Source organism: Narcine bancroftii, chromosome 4 (assembly GCF_036971445.1).
Source record: "Narcine bancroftii isolate sNarBan1 chromosome 4, sNarBan1.hap1, whole genome shotgun sequence".
NCBI classification, from domain to species: Eukaryota; Metazoa; Chordata; class Chondrichthyes; order Torpediniformes; family Narcinidae; genus Narcine; species Narcine bancroftii.
This window is the reverse complement of record NC_091472.1, coordinates 46,872,099-46,894,157: the sequence shown is the minus strand read 5'-3', so window position 1 is coordinate 46,894,157 and position 22,059 is coordinate 46,872,099. Positions and strand designations below refer to the sequence as shown.

Here is a 22,059-nt window from a genome sequence, read left to right as displayed (position 1 = left end):
GTTGACCCCAACTTATGATGGGTTCAGTTCCATAACTCGCATTGTAAGCTGAAATTATCGCGAGTCAGGGTTTCCTGGTACAGGCCATTTTCTGCACCACTCCTGCCAGGAGGCTGACCCAACGTCGCCACTCCTGCTGGGAGCCTGAGATGATGCCTGGTAACTAAGAGTAGTGGCATCACTTTGCAACCTATGCAGATTGCTGTCGCTCTTTCTCCCTCCACAGTGATGGCAATCTGCGCGTGCGTTCCAAGTCACCTTTTTTAAAAAAAAAAGGCATTGGGTCGGACAAAGCACGTTTCCTTGACATCCCTACAAAAGGAGCACCGAAACGATGACGTTTAGGGAGGGTGATAGTGGTGGGAAGCGATCTGTGTGCGCTAATTGGGGTGAAGTATTTCCTTCAGAGAAGGAAAAGCAACCAAGTTGATACAGGTAGATCCCAACCTACCTTTACTCAAAGCAGATTCTGATAATCACAACTTTGAAATATCATGTCGGGTCTATCTGGTAATGGGTTCTTTGATTTTCATAGGGGCACAACTCTATTCCTCACATTGAAAAATGACGACAGATTCCAAAGGTGATCAAAAGCTTAAAAGCAAGCCTAGCTCTCTTATAACTGCATAAATGAAACAAGTAAACATATCTGAGTATTCACACCTGTGAAGGCAAATGTCCCAAATATTATGGTGCCCTGAAATGAGAGGATTATGTATTAAAAGTGGTGTAACCAAAATAACCATGAATAAAATCTGGAACGTACACTTTAATCATGTGAACTGTTTGATTACAAATTTAAAACTGTGAAGCGCAGTCAAATAAAGGAAAAAAGTGTCTTTGTCCCAAACATTATAGAGAGCCCTGTGCATCACAATAAACTTATTATCATACAATTCCACAGAATGTGTTATTGATACTCTTTGACAATACTACTTCACTACTACTTTATCTCTACAGGTATTCCCCCACTTTTCATTCACTTTAAGAACTTGGCTTTTACGAAAGACCTTCACTATTACCTGTTTTCACTAATCCAAAGAGGATTTTCACTTGTTTGAAGAAAGCCTAGTGAAAAGCAGTCAGTTGCTGTGGCCAGACACAATAAACCGCGACAAGGAGGTTTCGCAAGAGCTGACCTCGGTGGCCACCGTGTTGTAGTTGGCTTCTGCATTTTAATAAGTTGAGAGTGAACAGGAGGAGAAGGAGGAAGGGTGGACGGAGTAAGGGAGGTACTGAGCGCAGAGGTCTCGGAAGGAAAGTCCTGGGGCAAAGGAGTCAGCCCCAGGAGAAAGGCCTGCAGGTAGCACCAGTTGAGGAAGGAGAGGCAGGAGGTGAGAGGTGATGAGTGGGCAAGGGAGAAAAAAAGAGAAGTGTGTCCGTTGTATGTGTCTGCGTGTGTGGGGGAGGGGAGCTCTAGCGATGTGGCCAGGAAACCAAGAGGGTGGCAGCCAAAAAAAGTTTGAGAACCAATGCATTAAATGAATCCGGTATGATTTGATAGGTTACTTTTTGGGTCTGGGAACACTCAAAAAATTTTTCCCCATATAATGGTAATTGCTTCTTTGCTTTACGGCATTTCAGGCGACGAAATGTTTCATAGGAACACTCTACTCTTGGATAGCATGGGATACTTCTACTTCCTTATATGAAAAGTTTAAAATGCATCCTAATTTAATACATTATGTGCAAACACCAAGATGCCATTTTCATGTTGATGTACTTCTTACCTTGGGTCTTGCAAGTCCCCGGTCCCTCAAATCATCACCGTCATCATCAGCGTTCCTTTCTCGATTCTTTGTGTTGTTGTTTAGCACCTGTGAATTTGCTTTTAACACGTGATTTATTACATGCAAACAATAGGTGTGCCGAACTTCTTCTCCATTTTGAGTAGCTGTCCTTTCTGGGTAATACAAGTCCTTGTAAGCATTCATTATAGAGAAGAGTCCTTGCTGTAATGATGTAAATAATCTTTGTTCCTTCAGTTTAGCTTTTGTGAGGGTCTGACGATTTAGTTTAGGCCATGTTGCTTCCAGAGGCTTTTGGAGGTGGAGATTTTTCAAGTACTCACATGATAACTCTTTGATGGAAGTTTCTTTTAACAGGGGGCTGGACCAGATCAGCTGCCCAAGACTATTCCACTTACCAAAAAAAAACACAATATTGCAGAAGTTTTCAAAAGAAATCTTGTAACAAAATTATAATTTAAAGTTATATTATTCATTTAATACATAAATATTCCTTTATTTTAAAAAAAGTCAGCTAGTTCATTTGTTTCTGTATACAAAACTAATGTTGGATATTTATTAATGACAGTGTCAAATCAATGTTTTCACAGGTAAGATACAATTACCAGTAACACTTATTACAGCAAATAGTAGAATATTAAAACATGACTAATTACCAAAACCTAATCAGATATCTTTAACATCATTCTGAAATAATCCATTACTCACATCAACTGGTTCAACGTACATCAAATACTATTAGACACTCAGCCCTTGTACAAATGAAATATTCTAAAAAAAAATTTACTGAATATTTCGACATACAAGTCGAGTCGTGAAACCCCCAAAAATTCTCTTCTCTCTCAAAAAAAAGGGGGTTGACTTGTATGCTGGATATATTTTTGCGACCTTAAATTCAGCTCAAAATCCAATCCATGCCAATTCGGCGTACAGGTCAACCCATGAAAAGCAGATTTGGTGTATAAATCAACCCTTGAAATTCAAAATAAACCAGATGCAACAATCTTCATTGAAAACAACAGCACAATTCTTCTTTCTTTGGCTTGGCTTCGCAGACGAAGATTTATGGAGGGGTAAATGTCCACGTCAGCTGCAGGTTCATTTGTGGCTGACAAGTCCGAAGCGGGATAGGCAGACACGGTTGCAGCGGTTGCAGGGGAAAATTAGTTGGTTGGGGTTGGGTGTTGGGTTTTTCCTCCTTTGTCTTTTGTCAGTGAGGTGGGCTCTGCGGTCTTCTTCAAAGGAGGTTGCTGCCCGCCGAACTGTGAGGCGCCAAGATGCACGGTTTGAGGTGATATCAGCCCACTGGCGGTGGTCAATGTGGTAGGCACCAAGAGATTTCTTTAGGCAGTCCTTGTACCTCTTCTTTGGTGCACCTCTGTCACGGTGGCCAGTGGAGAGTTCGCCATAGAACACAATCTTGGGAAGGCGATGGTCCTCCATTCTGGAGACGTGACATACCCAGCACAGTTGGATCTTCAGCAGCGTGGATTCGATGCTGTCGGCCTCTGCCATCTCGAGTACTTCGATGTTAGGGATGAAGTCGCTCCAATGAATGTTGAGGATGGAGCGGAGACAACGCTGGTGGAAGTGTTCTAGGAGCCGTAGGTGATGCCGGTAGAGGACCCATGATTCGGAGCCGAACAGGAGTGTGGGTATGACAACGGCTCTGTATACGCTAATCTTTGAGGTTTTTCAGTTGGTTGTTTTTCCAGAATCTTTTGTGTAGCCTTCCAAAGGCGCTAATTGCCTTGGCGAGTCTGTTGTCTATCTCGTTGTCGATCCTTGCATCCGATGAAATGGTTCAGCCGAGATAGGTAAACTGGTTGACCGTTTTGAGTTTTGTGTGCCCGATGGAGATGTGGGGGGGCTGGTAGTCATGGTGGGGAGCTGGCTGATGGAGGACCTGTTTTCTTCAGGCTGACTTCCAGGCCAAACATTTTGGCAGTTTCCGCAAAACAGGACGTCAAGTGTTGAAGAGCTGGCTCTGAATGGGCAACTAAAGCGGCATCGTCTGCAAAGAGTAGTTCACGGACAAGTTGCTCTTGTGTCTTGGTGTGAGCTTGCAGGCGCCTCAGATTGAAGAGACAGCCATCCGTGCGGTACCGGATGTAAACAGCGTCTTCATTGTTGAGGTCTTTCATGGCTTGGTTCAGATCATGCTGAAGAAGATTGAAAAGAGGGTTGGTGCGAGAACGCAGCCTTGCTTCACACCATTGTTAATGGAGAAGGGTTCAGAGAGCTCATTGCTGTATCTGACCCGACCTTGTTGGTTTTCGTGCAGTTGGATAACCATGTTGAGGAACTTTGGGGGGCATCCGAGGCGCTCTAGTATTTGCCAAAGCCCTTTCCTGCTCACGATGTCGAAGGCTCTATCATCGTCTGAAGCAAAGATGGAGGCAAGCATATCCATACTCTCACTGTTTAAACAGTCATCATATGGAACCCAGTCTGTATCTGCTGAGATGGTTTCAGCTTTGTCATCAGTGTCCCACAATAAATCATCTTCCTTCCCATCAATTGCATAGGAGATACAGCACTTTTTAAATGATTTTATCAGTTTCTAACTTTGTTCCATGCCTTGAGCACCAAGTTACATAGCTCATCAGGCGAGGCAGCACGCATTGCCCCGCCTTTTGTAAATGACTTTTCTGCACTTGTGATCCATGTATTCCATTCCTCATGCATATGGTCTTTGAATGACTTATTCAAGCAGACATTGGGAGATTGCAATATAGACATCAAACTACCCGGGATAATCACCATGTAAGTATTATGTAGTGCTAATTTACTTTTAGTCTTCTCAGTTAAGTGGCTTTGAAACAGATCCCAGACCAGCAAACTCCATTCTTTGTGTAAACTCCCTGGCTGCCTGTTCCACACAATGGTGTAAAAATCCATAGTTTTACACCAATTTCATCCATCCATCCTTTTTCATGAAAATGTGAAAAAATACCTTCAAGGAATTTCAATTTCAGTTTAGTTTTGCGTCTGAAGATTACCATGGGTCTTAACTTCGTCCCGTCAGCCATGCATGACAACACCACAGTAAACCTGTCCTTTCATGGCCTATACTTCTGGTTTGTAGAGTTTTAACGCCTTTCCATTCCACTGTTCTATTGTCCATCATGTCGAAATTCATGGGCGTTTTGTCCATGTTTCCAATATTTGCCAATGCAAACTGGTGTTTCTGCCAGTTATGTATAATAAACTGGTGAAAACATACAACTTTATGATCAAGATCTATGTAGTTTCTATAAAAATTTTGTTTTTTGTTGTAATACCAGATTTTTCCTGTTCATGAAACAACTGAACCAGCCTATTGCAGCCTCAAAATCTTTACTGAGGTCTGGGCGCAAATTTACCTGCTGCAGTGCAAATGTTCTTATTTTATTTCAGGTGACTGACTATGTAGCAATCTTGCATCTGTTCACATTCCCATTCTTCAACATGAATTTCCATCTTTGACCAACTAGTGATTCCTTTTCTCAAAAAACATTGCCTTTTTTAGTATTTTTTTTTTAAAAGTCTCTTTCTTCTTCCAATTTCTTACCAATTTCTCATATACATCAAATTTTCTTTCACCAGCACAGTTCTTGGTTTTCTTGGCCATTTCTATCACTTTCAACTTAAAATTCGCCTCATACTTTCATTGCCAGTTGTGTTGTGTCAATGGACCCTCCATGATAGCAATCACCTCCAGCCAATGCCCAGTAGGTCAATCTGAATGATCTTTGGGGGTTGTATATGCCGGCCAACGGCCCATCTCAGGCATCATGATCTTTGGGGGTTGACTTACACGCGGGTCAATGGGCCCACTCAGACATCCAGAAAATTGGGGTTGACTTATACGCCGGATATACCATAAAACCCTTAAAATGAAGCTAAAAAATGGGGGTTGACTTGTGCGCCAAAATATATGTTATATAAACAATTTCTTTGTAAAGCAAAATCTGACATTACCTTTGACTGCATGGTACCTTTAACCTGGGTTAGAATTTTCAGATCATTGCTGTCTAGTTCTTTGTCCACATGTTGCTTAAATGGATCTGAAATGAAATAATGAATTATTTTTTAATAAAATCACAAAAACAAAATAGAGTCACAATTTTCACAATCCAGCAATGTGCCATCCAGCTAGCACAATGAGACAATATTTACTTACTATTTTTTCATTCTCTGGATACATTTCAGAATTAATGATTATTGATGTACATAGCTATTTGTCCAGTCTTATATACAGAGACCATCAGACCACAAGATATAGGAGCAGAAATAGGGTATTCAGCCCATTGAGTTTGCCCTGCCACAAATTCATAAACTGATCCATTTTCCCCATTCAGCCACGGCCTTCTCCCCATAATCTTTGATGCCCTGGCTAATCAAGAATCTATCAATCTCTGCCTTAAATATAGCGAATGACCTTCACCACCACCTATAACAACAAATTACACAGATTTACCACCAAAATAAACAAAGCCTCCAAATAAACAACAGCATCTTAAATTAAATAGTTCATTTACAATTATAACTATTTTTATAATATAAAGGCATGAATCAGAAAATGCAGTTGAACCACCAAATAATTTTGCAATAATCGAAGATTTTTTAAAACCGGAATTAACTATTTGGTTAAAAAGAAACTTGTTGAAATAAGGAAGGATTTGTTCAGCCTCTTCTCTATTTTGCTCACCTTGGAAAAAAAGATTGATAACCCTTTCCAGGATAATTTCATATACAGTATCAAAAAAAAGGAAAAGTACTAGTATGGATAGAAGATTGGCTATTTGGCAGAAGGCAAAGAGTGGGAATAAAATACACCTTTTGCAGCTGCCTGCTAGTGATAACAGTGCTCCATCAGTTGCATTACAGACAAGGACATTGGCCTTCTTTTTGTACATAGCACCATATGGTACTATGAATCTATACCTACCATCAAGCACATATTGATATTAATCTTGCATTGATCCCATTCTCAAGTTCTCATCAACTCTCCATCAGATTCTACATTCACCTGAATACTGGGGGCATTTCACAGTGAATGAACTCATTCATTTTCGGGAATGTGAGAGGAACCTAGAGCACACATACTTGTAAAACAATTATACTACTGGATTTATGGGTCTTAGAATTCCTGTTTATGTAAAGAATTTTTTTTAAAAAGTACCAGCATAGACTGTTGAGCCAAACTATAACCATATAACCACTTACAGCACAGAACAGGCCAGTTCGGCCCTATTAGTCCATGCCGTAGCAAATCCCCACCCTCCTAGTCCCACTGACCAGCACCCGGTCCATACCCCTCTAGTCCCCTCCTATCCATGTAACGATCCAGTCTTTCCTTAAATGTAACCAATGATCCCGCCTCGACCACGTCTGCCAGAAGCTCATTCCACATCCCCACCACCCTCTGCGTAAAGAAATTTCCCCTCATGTTCCCCTTATAATTTTCCCCCTGAATAGCTTCTGGAAGTTCATAAGGCATTTCAAAAATTTAAATGAAATGAAGTTCCTTCTGTAAATCTAAAATCCAACACAGGCATTTTATTAACTTTATATTTATTCCCTTGTGTTCAATTTACATGTGTAAAACAGAGTGATAGGGATAAAGACTGAATCGATGGACTACAAATTCTAGTTGTCTAAAGCAAGCACAAATGGAAATTTTAAAAATCCTACCTTCACTATTTACTGTGAAAGAAACTTCATTTTCATCGTCATAGTTACTTTCTAAACAGAATTTGGCTTCATTCTTTACATCAGTGAAATCAGCTTCTGTGTCATTGGCATCTTCGTTACCGTGTATCTCTGCATCAAGATTTTTGTCTGTAGTACTGTTTTTGGCTTCAGCATTATTGAATGCATCTGTTAAAATATATATATTAAAAAAATGATAGAATGCAAATTAACAAAATAAAATCTTTGTAGCAATTTTTAATAACAAATTCACACTGATTTGTTTTACTATTTCATGTTTGAATACTAAAGGAGGATCTAATGAGTGGTTAAGACGTACCTTCTTCTTGGTCTTTATCATCAACATCATTATCATCTGTGTCATACTCCTTCACCAGTTCACTCTCAGCTTTGGTATCTTCTGCCTTTCCTTCAAGTTCACTTTCACTGTCACTTTCATCTGTTGCAATATTTTTTAAGGTGGAACACAGATGTTGGTAGGCAGTCACTTGCTTCAACTCAGACACTGCATCACCTTCTGAGTCAGATTGTCCTGAGCTATCAAACTGAAAATATTTTAATGTAAATAATTCTGCATCATCTTCAACAATCTCTCAATATTGGGAAGAAAAAAATGTCGATCTGAGGAATGGAATGCACCAAAATTACTGCTATTCCAGTGTTCTAAAGGAAGGATGGATTTGATCTTTTCTATTTATATTGAATCAATTGTTGAAAAGTAGCAACTGATTAAACATTTATTTTTTTCCATACTACAGCAGTCAATAGCCATTTTCACACCGCTGGTGAGCAGTGACCCTACTTTGTCCCAATAAAATTCTTGGGAATTGAGGACCTCCCGGGCCTTTCACACCACAGTCCAATTTCCCAGGAATTTGCCCTCCTCGGCAATTTCGGGGGTACCGTCACTCACAGGAGTAAGAGCAAGTTCACCCCCCCTGCCCCCATTTGTCTTACGGCTGCTCACCCGTCCGCTCGCAAGCTCCCTCCCTCCTCCACCACCCGGCTGCTGACCCACACCCCCTCCCCTCATTTCAGCATGTTGTAATGGAGGCATAACGTTGGATGAATGGCTGACTTAGTTTCCCATAGTCCCTCACGCAGCTGGATTTCCCAGAGTAGTTCCAGCTGCGTGAGGGACTATGGTTAACGAGGACAGTCATTCATCCTGCATTATGCTACTGTTGCAACATGCTGAAGCAGCCCGCTGTTTAAGGAGGTAAATATCTTTTACTTTTAATTGCTTACGTAATGCAGCACGCAAGCACTGACATCACAAGGCTGCCTCTGCTCGACTATTTGCCTTTTCACAGCACAGGGAGTTCTGGGAACATTTCCCAGGGCTGTGGCTCTACCTATGAGGTAGGGCCATGGACCTGTTTAAAATTCCTGGGCCGACCTTTTCACACCGCAGGTTCACAGGAGAGTGCCAAGGAAAATTTCCCAAGAATCTTCATTTTACACTGTGGTGTGAAAAGGTGTAATAATAAGGCCAGAATATTCCTCAAAAACATTTTTAGAAAAATAATTCTAGAGCATATCACATTTGTGCTAATTTCTGGGATGAATCAAACATTCAACTGGATCTTTCAAGACATAAATCAGTTATGCCATTCCACCATTTTCTGTGCAAGGCTCCTGAAGAAATTGTCCAGGTCTACCTCCCCGACAGCCATGTTCCAATAGATCAACAGTCATATGAATTAGGAGTAAGTACAGCGTACTCAGTCCCATGCTACTCCACTATTTAATAATATCTGGGAGATCAGAGTGTAACCTGAACTCAATGAATTCCCATTCATCCATGATAAACTTTCACTCCCTTCTTATTTGGAAGATGAAGACACATATTTAGCATTTTGCTCTTATCTTCACTGATGGTTGGAATGGAAATTGGCCAGTAAGAGGAAGCTGGAAGCTTGGTGATACATATGATGAATTATTTAAAATCACCCAACATGCTCATGTGGGGCCCTGACGTGCTGTTAAAGCCAGTATGGTAACAACAGAGCTCAGAACCAGCTGGGAAGACTGACACTGGACGGCTGGATGCCAACTCAGAGAAGCAGGCTGGAATCTCAAGCCATCAGTGAGCAACTGGAGGAAGTCAGCGCGTCAGACAGCACATGGGGAAATTGTCCTCATTGCAGGTAACTCCCTCCTCTCTCTTTTTCCATTTTTTCTTTACCCTCCACTGTACTTGGTTCTCCGCTGGCCCAGCGTCAAGGAGAGCGACCTCCCAGGCAGGATCAACTACGGTGGTGAGGAGGTGTCGAGAATCGGCAACGGTGGCAGGAGCAGCGACCTCAGGCTCCCAGACAGGAGCAGGGCCGGTGGTGGGGAGGTGGCAGGGATCAGCAACAGTAGGAGCAGGGACCTTGAGCTCCCAGGCATGATTGGCGACAGCAGTGGGGAGGTGTCAGGGATCAGCAATGGCCAACAGAAGTATTCTGCTGATGCTACTGGGCTACTTAAAGCCAACATTCAGTTATCTGAAAAATGCAGTTAACCGATAAATGTCTGGTCCCAAGCATTTCAGATAATCGTAAATGTATTGTACATGTATTATTCTTCACCAATATTCCCCCCTCCCCCCCCTCCCACTCTCTCTAGCCCTCAAACTAAACTTTAAAAAGGTTACTTGTCTAACCTTTAGCCCTCCATGCACAAAGATAATCCTGAATCTGCTGGTCTATAGACATATGAAGTGAGAGGAGCCAATTACGACTTTGGGACAAGTGAATGAAGATCACATTGCATTTAGCATGGTGTTTGAGAGAAATAGGAGATACCTAAATGAACTAAAACTTACCAGTTCAACTATATGAATTGGTTCGACTTTGTCAGAAATCCTGTAAAATAATATGCAATAGGTTAAAGTCTGTCTAAAAACATATCTTACCTTCTCTATTTAAAGCCCAAAGGGATTATTCCCTCTGGTTCATTCTTCAACTACACGAGAACACATTTCCCTTCTAATCCAACCACAGGGAATATAGCACTTGCCCTTGCATTTCCTTCCAAAGCTCCAAATGCTTCTTCTGAGCAGTGATTTACCAGGTACTTAAATTTCTTTCAATTTAGTAGATTGCATTCATTGTTCACAACATGGTCTCCTTTGACCGAGGGAGGGTAATCCTAGATTGTGTTACTGTTTTATGGAACACTTTAAATAATTCATCATATGTATCACCAAGCTTCCAGCTTCCTCTTACTGGCCAATTTCCATTCCAACCATCAGTGAAGATAAGAGCAAAATGCTAAATATGTGTCTTCATCTTCCAAATAAGAATATCTCAACCTTCCAAACTCAATTGGAGTTAACTCAATTAAACAAAATTTAAATATTTCAAATTTTACTTCTGTTAATTATATTTACTCATTCTACTCCCCCAGTTACATTTCTTCCCGATCATTAATTTAACTCTTGTCCCAATCTGATCCTTTTGTACCATCTCTTTAATTAGCTATTCATTCCCATTCTATCATTTTTTTTTGTTATTTCCCCTTCCCACTTTTACTGCAGCTTTAAAAGGAAATGCAAATCTCTAATTTTGACCATACATCAAAACTGGGCATTGACACAAAATGTTACTTCTGCTTTCTCTCCTAGCATCTCAGATATCAGGTGAATTGTTGGCAATCTTTTCAGCTTCTAAGTTTGCAGCATTAGTATTTTATTTCCAATAGTTTTGGTTACCAGAATTAGCTTACTGTACTTTTAAAACAAGATTTGGATTGTTCTCCATAAATTGCTACAAAATATCACACTGATGATACAGTTATGCAGAAATATTTATTATTCCTGCCCAATATTTCTAACATTTCTACTAAAACACAAAAATGTATGAGAAATTACAGCAATTATGATTCAAATTTAAAGTACATAGTAAGATGTCATTTTTAAAATGAGAGACTTATTTCTCCAATCTTCTGCAAGTATAAATTAGAAGGGTGTTAAAATAGTCTCTGACTGCGGTGAATATATACAGTTCCAAGAATACACCAATGCCTGAAATCCATCCATCAGATTAAATAAACATCTCTGCTCCCAGATTAAGGTCTTCCATGTGAGATCATCAGATATCTTCCTTCTTCAGAAAAGCATGGCTTCCCCTCTACTACCATCAACTCACCCCTCACCTATATATCTTCCATTTCCAGCACATCTGCCCTGGCCCCCTCCACTGCCACACACAGCATCTTATCCCACCAATAGCCACCTTAGTACCTACCCCTGTGACTACAAGAAATGCTACACTTGAGCCCACACCTCACTTCAATTGTGAATCTACACGGGTCATCTACTGCATCCAGTCCTCCCTTCATGGCTTCCTCTACATTGGAGAGACAACGCAGACTGGGAGATCACTTCATGGAACACCTTCACACTGTCTGCGAAGGTATTCCAAGAAGCGATCTCCCAGTGGCCACATCTTTCAATTCCCCACCCTATTCTCATGCTGCCACGTTTCTCCATGGTCTCATGCACTGCCAAATTGAGACTAACTACAAATTGGAGGGACTACACCAAGGGCCCCAAAAGTTTTAGACCATCAACCCCTTTATGGAATCCCTGATCCCTCATTGACCCCCAGGCATGCATCTATAAATAAATAAATAGATAAGTAAATAGACAAATAAATAAGTAGATTTGCAGTTTCCATATGTATGAATGAGGGAAACTGCATATCAAACCCTACTTTCCATATTCATCAGTAAGGGAAACTGCATATCAAGCCCTTGGAGACTGTTGTTCTGTATCCCCTTCCCCCGCGAATATTTCTCATGAAATATAGGGACACAAAAAGAAAAAAAACTTTTCTGACATTATGGAAATCAAGAGAAATTGAATATAATGTTGGAATTCAGCATAAACATGTTCCGGAATAAGTGGAAATACAGAAAATGCACAATTATCAGTTCACTGACACCATTGCAATAGCTATGGGTGTTGAGTATGCACTGGCTTATCTCTGAACTAGTTGGCGCCAATGGAGAGGAAATGATGGGGCCAGGGGGACACTGAGCCTAACATTGCTACAATCCAGATTTTCGTTACGTACTTGAAAATAAACCCAAGCTGAAGTGTTTTAAAATGTTACAAGACTAGTGTTACAAATGATTAATACAGTTAATAAGTTTAAAGTATTTTTAAAAATAGAGCATATGAGTAAAGAAAATCCAAGTCAATTCATCCATGTGGAAACAGGTATTACAGTAGTCCATTGTCTTGTGATTCCAACTAATAATAAATTATTATAGCTATATTATCATTATATTTCAGTAAACAGAATATAAAATAAATTGACAATAAAAACTAATTATATATAAATCAGAAATGTGTATCAGCAAATTGTATTTTATGTTCTTTCAACTTTCAACCCCAAAAGTTCAATAGAACCCTGGCATTTAACAACCTCTCCCCCTCCCCCTTTTAACCCCCAGGCATTTAATGACCCTTTGGATAGTCCTATCGACACTTTGGAGACCCCTGGACTAAACCTTTTGGACACACTCCAACCAGATGGCATTAACATGGAATCAGTTTCCAGTAGTTCCCCCACAGCCTCTCTCGTTGCCTATCCTGGTCTTTTTTCCTTCAGTTCCTCACCCTTTGTCTCTTTCCCTTTGTCTTCTTTCCACCATCTCTACATTCACAGAGCCATCCTCTCCTTCAATCAATTTTCAGCTTTTCTCTCCTGCCCTCCTATCCATGTCCACCACTTGGCTGTTGATATGTGCTCCTTTCCCTGCCCCTTCTTCCTTCCCTCACCTTTTATTCAGATGTCTGATTGCTTTTGACTCATACCTTGAGTGATTTCCTTCTGTGGCTGCCTGAGGCTCAGGCCCAAAATGTTGGTTAGATATTTTTGATCCCTTTGGATGGCGCTGAACCTGCTGAGCTTCTCCAGCACTTTTTTTGTCTATTTATTACAATCACAGTGTCTGCAAACTTCCTTGTTTAATATCAATAACAAATGAACTGCAATGTGTACAAACATGCTGTATTAATCAAAGCTCTATAAGTGGTACAATTAGCACAATGCAACCCAAGTTCAAATTCGCCACTCTCAATAAGGAGTTAGTACATTCTCTCCTGGTCTGCAAGGGCTTCCTTCAAGTACAGCTCTGCCAATGGTGTAGACCCAGGGAGAGCCGGGAATGGCAACACAATGCTCCCCCACAGGCTATTCCACTCTGTCCTACTCCCAATGGCTATGTACAGGGTTTAAATGGCCTGTTAAAGGAACCGATGGTGATTTATTAAAAAAGCTGCATCGGCAAAGTCTGGGCCCAAGATGGCGGCACCAGTGCTTGGCAGCGGCCACGAGAGGTTGCCAACTCTGTGGGAGTTTGACTGGCACAGGGCACAAGTAATGGAGAGACTCCCCTCCCCCAACAAGGAGAAAAAGCAGAGGATACATCGCCCTCCCCCCAGGATGGTGATAGACCACCGAGGGTTCTGGGACTGAGGACACACACAGGTGGTGAGTTGTTAGTGACTTTCCTTTGAGGAATTCACACAGACTGCAGGCGACGAGGTTAAAGGACTCATACCAGGCTGCGTGCTGCTGGAGACTGGCTTTTGAGACGATGCTGAGGGGACGAAAGGATTCTGAAGGGTCTTGGGCACTGAAGGTTTCCTTATCATGTCAGAAGTTTGGATCTGGGCTTGGGTGGCTGATGGTTTGAACTGAACTGGAGCCTTGGACAGCTGCAGAGGCAACAGGAGGGGAATCCACAAACACTCAGTGTCTCCGAGGGAATTATTTTGTTTTTCTTTTCCTGGCTGTAAGGGCACCAGGTAATGCTAATGGTGAATCTTTGGCTTAAACAAACTGACTGCACAATACAGAGAGGAAAAAAACATTACAGTGCAAATGTAGGAGTCCTGAAATGAGTCCCTGATTCATTTTATTATTGAGGAGTCTGATGATGAAGAGGTAACAGCTGTTCCTGAACCTGGTGGTGCATTTCTTATGGCCACTTCTTTCCTGATGGGAGCAGCAAGAACAGAACGTGTGCTAGGTGGTGTGGATCCTTGATGAGGTGTTGCTCCTCTCCAACAGCAGCATTCCTTATATACATTTGCGATGATGGGGAGGGTTTTGCCTGATAACCTGGACTGTGTTCATCACCTTTTGAAGGGCTTTATGCTCTGATGTATTGGTGTCCCCGTACCAGACAGTGATGCAGCCAGTCAGCGCACATTTCTGTAGAAATTTGCCAGGGTTTCGATGTCATACCAAACCTCCACAAACTCCTGAGGGAAGTAGAAGTGCTTTCTTCACTTGTAATTGGTGTGTTGGGTCCATGAAAGAACTCCCAAGATAGTGACACCCACGTACTTAAATTTGCTCACCATCTCCATCTCTGATCCCCCTCTGGTTTTCCCTTCCTGAAGTCAAAATTCAGCTCCTTTGTTTTGGTGACATTGAGTACCGTGGTATCATTAGCAAGTTTGTAGATGGCCTTATTGTCATACCGAGCCACGCAGTTGAGTAGGAGACTAACAACGCAGTCTCCTGATGCTCCGGGATTGATGGAAATTGTGGAGATGTTCTTACCAATCCTCACTGATTGTGATCTGAAGGTGAGGAAATCAAGGATCCAATTACACAGTTTGCTGGCAGTTTTGAGGAGATGGTGATGTTAAATGCCAAACTGCAGTCAATATAGAACATCCTGATAACCACGGGTGTAGATGTAATAGCATCTCTTCTTCTTTCTTTGGCTTGGCTTCGCGGACGAAGATTTATGGAGGGGGTAAATGTCCACGTCAGCTGCAGGCTCGTTTGTGGCTGACAAGTCCGATGCGGGACAGGCAGACACGGTTGCAGCGGAAAATTGGTTGGGGTTGGGTGTTGGTGTTGTGATGTTGGGTGTAATAGCATCTACACCCATGGGAACACGCAAGTCCGCAGACACCATGATTGAAATAAAAACACAATGCTGGAGAAACTTAGCAGGTTAAACAATGTTCTTTATGCAGCAAAAATAAAGATACATAACCAATATTTCAGTCTTGAGCCCTTCATCGAGGTTATACTTGCTACTGTTTAACCTGCTGAGTTTCTTCAGCATTGTGTTTTAAGATTACTGTTATAAATTGACTAACTCAGCACCAACTTCTCAAGGAGAGCGAAGGAATGAAAACTGCAAGTCCAATACAAGGCCTGGAAGTTCAAGTCGTCATTCTTTTTAGTAAACATTAGACCAATATCCAATCACAGACTCGTGAGAATCGTACCCATCAAAAAATTCTGGATGCAAAAGCTTCAAAAAGGAACCTGGCCCACTTACTTATCGTGAAAAGGGTGTTCCTCCCCAAATTCCTTCAGATGCTTTTTCTGTTTCTTGGTCAAACTGCCCACCATCTCCTTCAACTTCTTACCACTTTTCCTTTTACCCATGGCCGCACATTCACAAGATGACAACCATGCGCTTCCGTCTTCCTCACCTCCCAGCACCACTCCACGCGATTGGCTGAATCGCGTTCCCGTGACATCTGATTTGACTGAATGACAACGGTAAGGAAGTGTGTTGGACTTTGACCATCCAATCAATAGCCAGATCCTTGGAGGGGGCGTGGTCCAATGGTGAGCGGTCTCCCAATCAGATTGCTGGAAATGCTTAGACGGGCGGGATCCGATGGAGGTGGTGGACTTTCCAGGACTTACCGAGTAACGGACAGCTATTTAGGCTTTTTAATTTAAATTACGTCTGTTAAATCCAGAGGATCTTTACAAAAGTAAACTGTTGTGCTTTTAACCACTTGGGCTGTATTTGGGGGGGGGGACAGACAAAGTGCTGGAGGATCCCGTCATGTCGGGGTGAAACCCCGTGTTGTGCGGGAGTTAGAGCGGGTTTCTTCCTTCTGTGGCTGCCTGAGGGTCACGCTTTGTTTCCAGGCAAGTCTTCCGCTGGCGGACAGAGAGTGCATTATGCAGGTCGGTGTGCGGGTGGGCGAGCATAGCGGCCTTTGCGAGGGTGTCCTTGGTGGCCTCGAGTGCGGTGCAGGCTTCTGGGTTCCAAGCAAGCGTCTTGAACTTGGCTGCGATGAGGGCGGCTGCATGATGCGCGCAGCTCCTGGGATGAAGTGATTGTAAAAGTTGACCATACCCGCGAACTCCTGCAGCCCCTTGAGGCTGTCCATGTGTGGAAACTCCTTGATTGCGGCGACCTTCACAGCGGCGGACATGGCTCCTTTGGCCGACGAGGATGTCATCCAAATAAATAAAGACGAAATCCAAGTCCCTGCTCACAGAGTCCATGAGGCACTGGAAGGTCTGAGCGGCATTCTGCAGCCCGAACGGCATGCGCAGGAATTTGAACAAATCAAAGGGCGTGATGATGGCTGTTTTGAGTATTTCCTCAGGGTGCGCTGGGATCTGGTAATATCCGCGCACCAGATCACCCTTGGAGAAGACCCTCGTGCCATGCAGGTTGGCCATAAAGTCCTGGACGTGAAGGCTGGGGTAACGGTCAGGGACGGTTGCCTCGTTGAGCTGTCAATAGTCTCTGCAGGGACGCCAGCTACCGGAGGCTTTTGGGACCAGGTAGAGCGGCGAGGTCCATGGGCTGTCGGACCGCTGAATGATCCCCAGCTCCAACAGTTGTGAAAACTCCTCCTTCGCTCCCTGGAGCTTGTCAGGCGGGAGCCGGCGGGCCCTGGGTGGGGATGTGGGGGAACATCCCATGGCGCGGCGAGGCAGCGGAGAATTGTGGCTTGAGGAGGGTTGGAAACTCATCCAGGATTCGCTGGAACTTGTCTCTGGGCATGCTGATCATGGCCATCTGCAGTTGCTCCGAGCGGGTGGCGTTGAAGGTACAGGGGTCCACCAGACGCCTACCTCGAACGTCCACCAGAAGCCCATGTGTGAGGAGGAAATCTGCACCCAGGATGGCAGTTGGGAGGGACGAGATGGTGAACCTCCATGTGAAATTCCATTGGCTGATCTGGAAGTGGACTGTATTGTCTCCATACGTCTGGATTACCGTTGCGTTGGCCGCACAGAGGGGAGATCCACGAGGTCATTTCCTAGACTCGATGGCCATGGCCGGGATGATGCTGATCTGGGATCCAGTGTCAACGAGAAATCGCCAACCGGTCGGTGACTGAGTCCCGCAGGTAGAGAAGGCTCTGTCCTTGGCCAGCCTGGTAGTTTTCCTGGAACAAGCAGGGCTGACGACACTTCCGGGCCTTGGCTCCTCAGCGCTGGTAGTAGAAGCAGAGGCCTGAAGTGGATGCTGTGGCCTTGGTTATGCTCCTGGGGACCCCTGCAGGAGCCAGGTGCTCTACTGCAGCACTAGGGGCGGGCTTGGCATGGTCTTGCCCATGCCTCGTGACTTGCTGGACCACTGAGCCTTCCAAGAATCGTGCAAACCATAGCTCTTGGGCCTTCTGGGCGACATTCCTCGGGTCAGTGAAACTCTCCTGAACCAGCAGCAGGCGGATGTCCCCGGGCATATGTTCGAAGAAGATGTGCTTTGAAAAGTGGGCAGTTGGTGTGCTCACCAATGAGCGCAAGCATTTCGTCCATCGGGGACCTGTGCCCCAGGGCGTCGAGGTGCAGCACCCGGCACACTGGTGTCTGGATAGTCCGAGGGACCCACTAAGCACTCGCTTGATGGTCTTGTACTTGTGCTCGGCGGGTGGGTGCCGAACAAGATGCAGCACGTGTCTGGCGGTGGGTTGGTCCAGGGCAGCGACCACATGGTAGAATTTGGTCTCGTCGGATGAAATCTGGCAGAGGTGAAACTGGGCCTCTACGTGGCCAAACCAGGTCTCCGGCTCCTGAACCCAGAATTCAGGCAGTTTTACGGCTATAGCGCTGATCCCAGGCTCGCTCACAATGGGTTCAAAGACGTTTGAACCAGTCGGGGTCACCAATCATAGCAGTGGCTACACTGCTCCTGCAAATAACACACACAACCAGATGGGTTGAGCTCAATGAGCAGACTAGATTATTGCAGGCTGCTGGGCTGCACTTATACTCCCAGCCTGGATCTGGCTTAGAACTGCGCTAGAGGGTGCTGACGTCACCTGGGCATCACGTGGTTCCCAAGCACAGGTTTCTGATCCCCAAGCTGGAAGGGACACCCCCGATGGCGCCATTTTGGCCGGCTGCCCTGCCGCATGGCGATCCACCACATACAGTTAAATACAGTGGAATCTTGGGACTATTTTATGCTGGAGCATGAACACTGCAAGATTTTAAGAGCTGCATCACACTTGAGTGGTGAGCATGCTAAGTGAGAGTGTATAAATACATGACCAGCAGCCGAAGATGCGAGTAAATGTGCTGTAAAATTACAAGCTTCTCTGAGTGTTTATTAAGACCTCCGATGGTACAACTGAGGACATAACATGATGGCAGCGGTGGGATTGACAGAAACTCACATCATATAGGAAAAAAAAATCCCTATAAACCAAAAGAAACATGAAGAGAAAGAAACAAAGAAAAAGCACCATTACCTGACTACCAGGGCTGGAGAAAAAAATGGCTGCAGCAGCATTACACCCAGTCGTGGACTGGGAAGCCAATGACATCATAGAGGCTTTTTAAAAAAGTTGAAGCAGAAATGCAACTTGACAATCAAGTTTCCTCAAGGGAATCACACTAGAGGAAAAGGTTAGTTACATCCTTCTTTGGACGGAGGAGCAAGACCTGTTTAATAGCTGGGAGCTGGCTGAAGAGGAAGAAAATAACCCAGAAAGGATATTAGAAAAATTTTCCTCTGATCTGGAACCGAAATCCAACCATAGAATAAAGCGATATGAGTTCCAGGGATTAAAACAAGAGCCTGATGAGTTGGTAGATAATTTCTTCACAAGGCTAAAGAATATTGCAGCAAAATGCAAGTTCAAAAAAATAGAGGAGAGAATAGTCGACCAAATAATCTGGGGAAGGGCTCATCCTGAAGTGCAGAAAGCTCTCATAGGAAAAGACAGCTTGAAACTAGCAGATGCCGTAGACGCAGCTAGGGCCTTTGAGGCCACTAGGAGGCAAATGCAATCCCTCTCCGTGCAGCCAACACACAGCACAGAGACAGAAGGTCGACGCCATAAAGCACACACAGAGAAAGTTGCAGACATCCGAGAACTGCAGGAGGTGCAGCAGAATACACCGCTTCAGTGTCGGCAAGAAATGCGCCACATATGGTTCGAAGTGCAGGACCTGTGGGAAGGTCATTCATTGGGAAAAGATGTGTCAGTCTGACATGAAGAGAAAAACCAAGAATACAGAAAGAAAGTACACTACGTCAAGGGAAGTGACAGCAGTGACCCTGACTCACTGACGCTCGGCATCGAAACAATACTCCTTAATGAGATGTTCAAGAAAAGGGAGAAAAAAATGAATTGCATACCACAATCCAAGTTAAAAGGGAGATCAGAAACAAACCAACAACATTCAACTTGAAAATAAAGTTGGATACTGAATCACAAAGCAACATCTTCCTGCTTAGACTGTACTGCCAAATGTTCCCCAAGAACAAAAAGAATGGGTACCCGGAGGAAGGCACACTAGAAGATGCAAATGTCACACTCATAGCCTATGGTGGCCCCGTGATTAAACAATTAGGAAATAAAAGGCAAACATAAAGGAAAGAGCATTATATGCACATTTTTTGTGGTTGACACGTATGGACCAGCAATCGTAGGCCTGAGTAGTTGTCATAAATTACAGCTAATCTCTAAACAATGAGATCAGGGAGAATAAAATGTCCAAGAGGATCAATAGCGACACCCCACTTGAGCAACACCCTTCAATCACAAATAAGGACGAGCTCATGGACATGTACCCTGAATGCTTTGATGACACAGTTGGGTGCTTTGGGAACTTTGAATACCACATTACTATAGACCCAAAATACAAACCAATAATCCATGCTCCATGGAAGGTGCCAATAGAGCTGAAACAAAAGCTAAAGCAGGAGATGGAAGAGAAACAAGTAATAGCAAGAGCCAACTGACTGGGTAAATTCTATAGTAGTAAAAGAAAAACCGAATGGCTGCTTAAGAATAAGTCTGGACCCCAAAGACCTAAACCAAGCAATCAAAGAGGGCATCATCCAATACCAATGCTGGAAGACATCACTTTTGAACTAGCGGGATCCAAAATCTTCAGTAAGCTAGATGCCAAGAATGGGTATTGGAATGTAAAGCTGGATGAAGAATCGACACTGCTAACAATTTTCAACACTCCATTCAGCCGGTACAAGTTCCTGTGCCTCCCTTTTGGCCTAAAGGTGAGCCAAGACATCTTCCAGAAAAAGATAGATGAGACCTACAGGGGATGCAAGGGCGCTGACAAAATCGCAGATGACACCCAGATTTTTGGCAGACGGGAAAACCCACGACCTCCACCTACGAGGCCATGGAGAGAGCAAGAGGGGCCGGCATCAAATTCAATTCAGGCAAATGCATCATTAAGGTGGAGGAGTGCCAGTTCTTTGGAATGGTGGACACACCTGAAGGGGTCAGGCCAAGTCCAGAGAAGGTAACAGCCATTGCTGAAATGGAACACCCAAAGGACATAAAGGAACTAAGAAGCTTCCTTGGCCTGGTCCAATATGACTTCCTTCATCCCACACAGCCAACTTCAGAGAGTTGCTGAAAGAGGATGTGAAGTTTCAATGGTCACCATTGCATCAGTGGGATTTTGACAAGCTTCAGGAAGTGGTCTGCAGAGAAGTAGAACTGAGCTATGACAGAAAAAAAACTGTCACATTACAAGTAGACGCTTCCATCAGAGGCCTTGAGGCAGCATTGGTGCAGGAAGGAAAACCGATAGCCTTTGCCTCAAAAGCCCTGACAACACGAGAGACCCAATATGCCAATAAAATTGAATATGGATGTGAAAAATTCCACAAATTCCTCTGGGAAACAGTTTATGGTAGAGAGTGATCATCGCCCGCTGGAACACATCCAGAAAAAGAACCTAAGCAAGGCACCAGCCAGACTACAGAGGCTACTCCTCTGGCTCCAATGTTACGACTTTACTTTGAAGTATAGGCCAGGGAAGGAAATGGTGCTTGCTGATGCTTTGTCACATCTTTCCCCAAATGAAAAATATGAAATGAAAGACAGAAATCAAGATACATCACCTCGTCAGGATAACCAATAACAAACTAAACCTGATTAAAGAAGAAACCACAAAGGATGAAGAGCTGCAACTGCTCTCCCAACAGGTGATACAGGGATGGCCAGAAAGGATAAAACAGGTACAGCCTACAATACATCAGTATTGGTCTGTCAGGGACGACATGTCCCTGGAGAATGGTGTACTGCTGGCAGGATCTCGGCTGATAATACCAGAGACAATGAAAAAAAAATTCTCCACAAAATACACCAAGGCCACATGGGAATGGAAAAAATGCAAACTTAGAGCAAAGTCAGCAGTTTACTGGATAGGCATATACAAGGACATCGAAAACATGGTGGCTACATGTCTGGCATGCCAGAAATACACAACAAAAAGAAGACATGATACCTGCGGAAATACCCGCCAGGACATGGTACACAGTGGAAGCAGACCTGTTCACAGAAAACCAAGAATGGAATCTGATTGTGTCCTGCTACTACTCCAAATTCCCCTTCATCAGG

General features: G+C 43.6%; 1 protein-coding gene across 2 annotated transcripts in view; it reads right to left on the bottom strand.

Annotated features, from left to right (window-relative positions):
- The window catches only part of utp25 (UTP25 small subunit processor component), a 33,649-nt gene extending 17,720 nt beyond the window's left edge, over positions 1–15,929 (bottom strand). For both annotated transcript variants that reach the window (XM_069931169.1, XM_069931168.1), the window contains exons 1-6: positions 15,753–15,929; positions 10,258–10,297; positions 7,765–7,990; positions 7,428–7,613; positions 5,712–5,797; positions 1,731–2,141 (exon numbers count right to left, since the gene is read on the bottom strand). In XM_069931169.1, the coding sequence (XP_069787270.1) occupies positions 1,731–2,141; positions 5,712–5,797; positions 7,428–7,613; positions 7,765–7,990; positions 10,258–10,297; positions 15,753–15,862 (1,059 nt within the window). In that variant the 5' untranslated portion in view covers positions 15,863–15,929. The remainder of the gene's footprint in view (positions 1–1,730; positions 2,142–5,711; positions 5,798–7,427; positions 7,614–7,764; positions 7,991–10,257; positions 10,298–15,752) is intronic.
- Between the last annotated feature and the right edge of the window lie 6,130 nt (positions 15,930–22,059).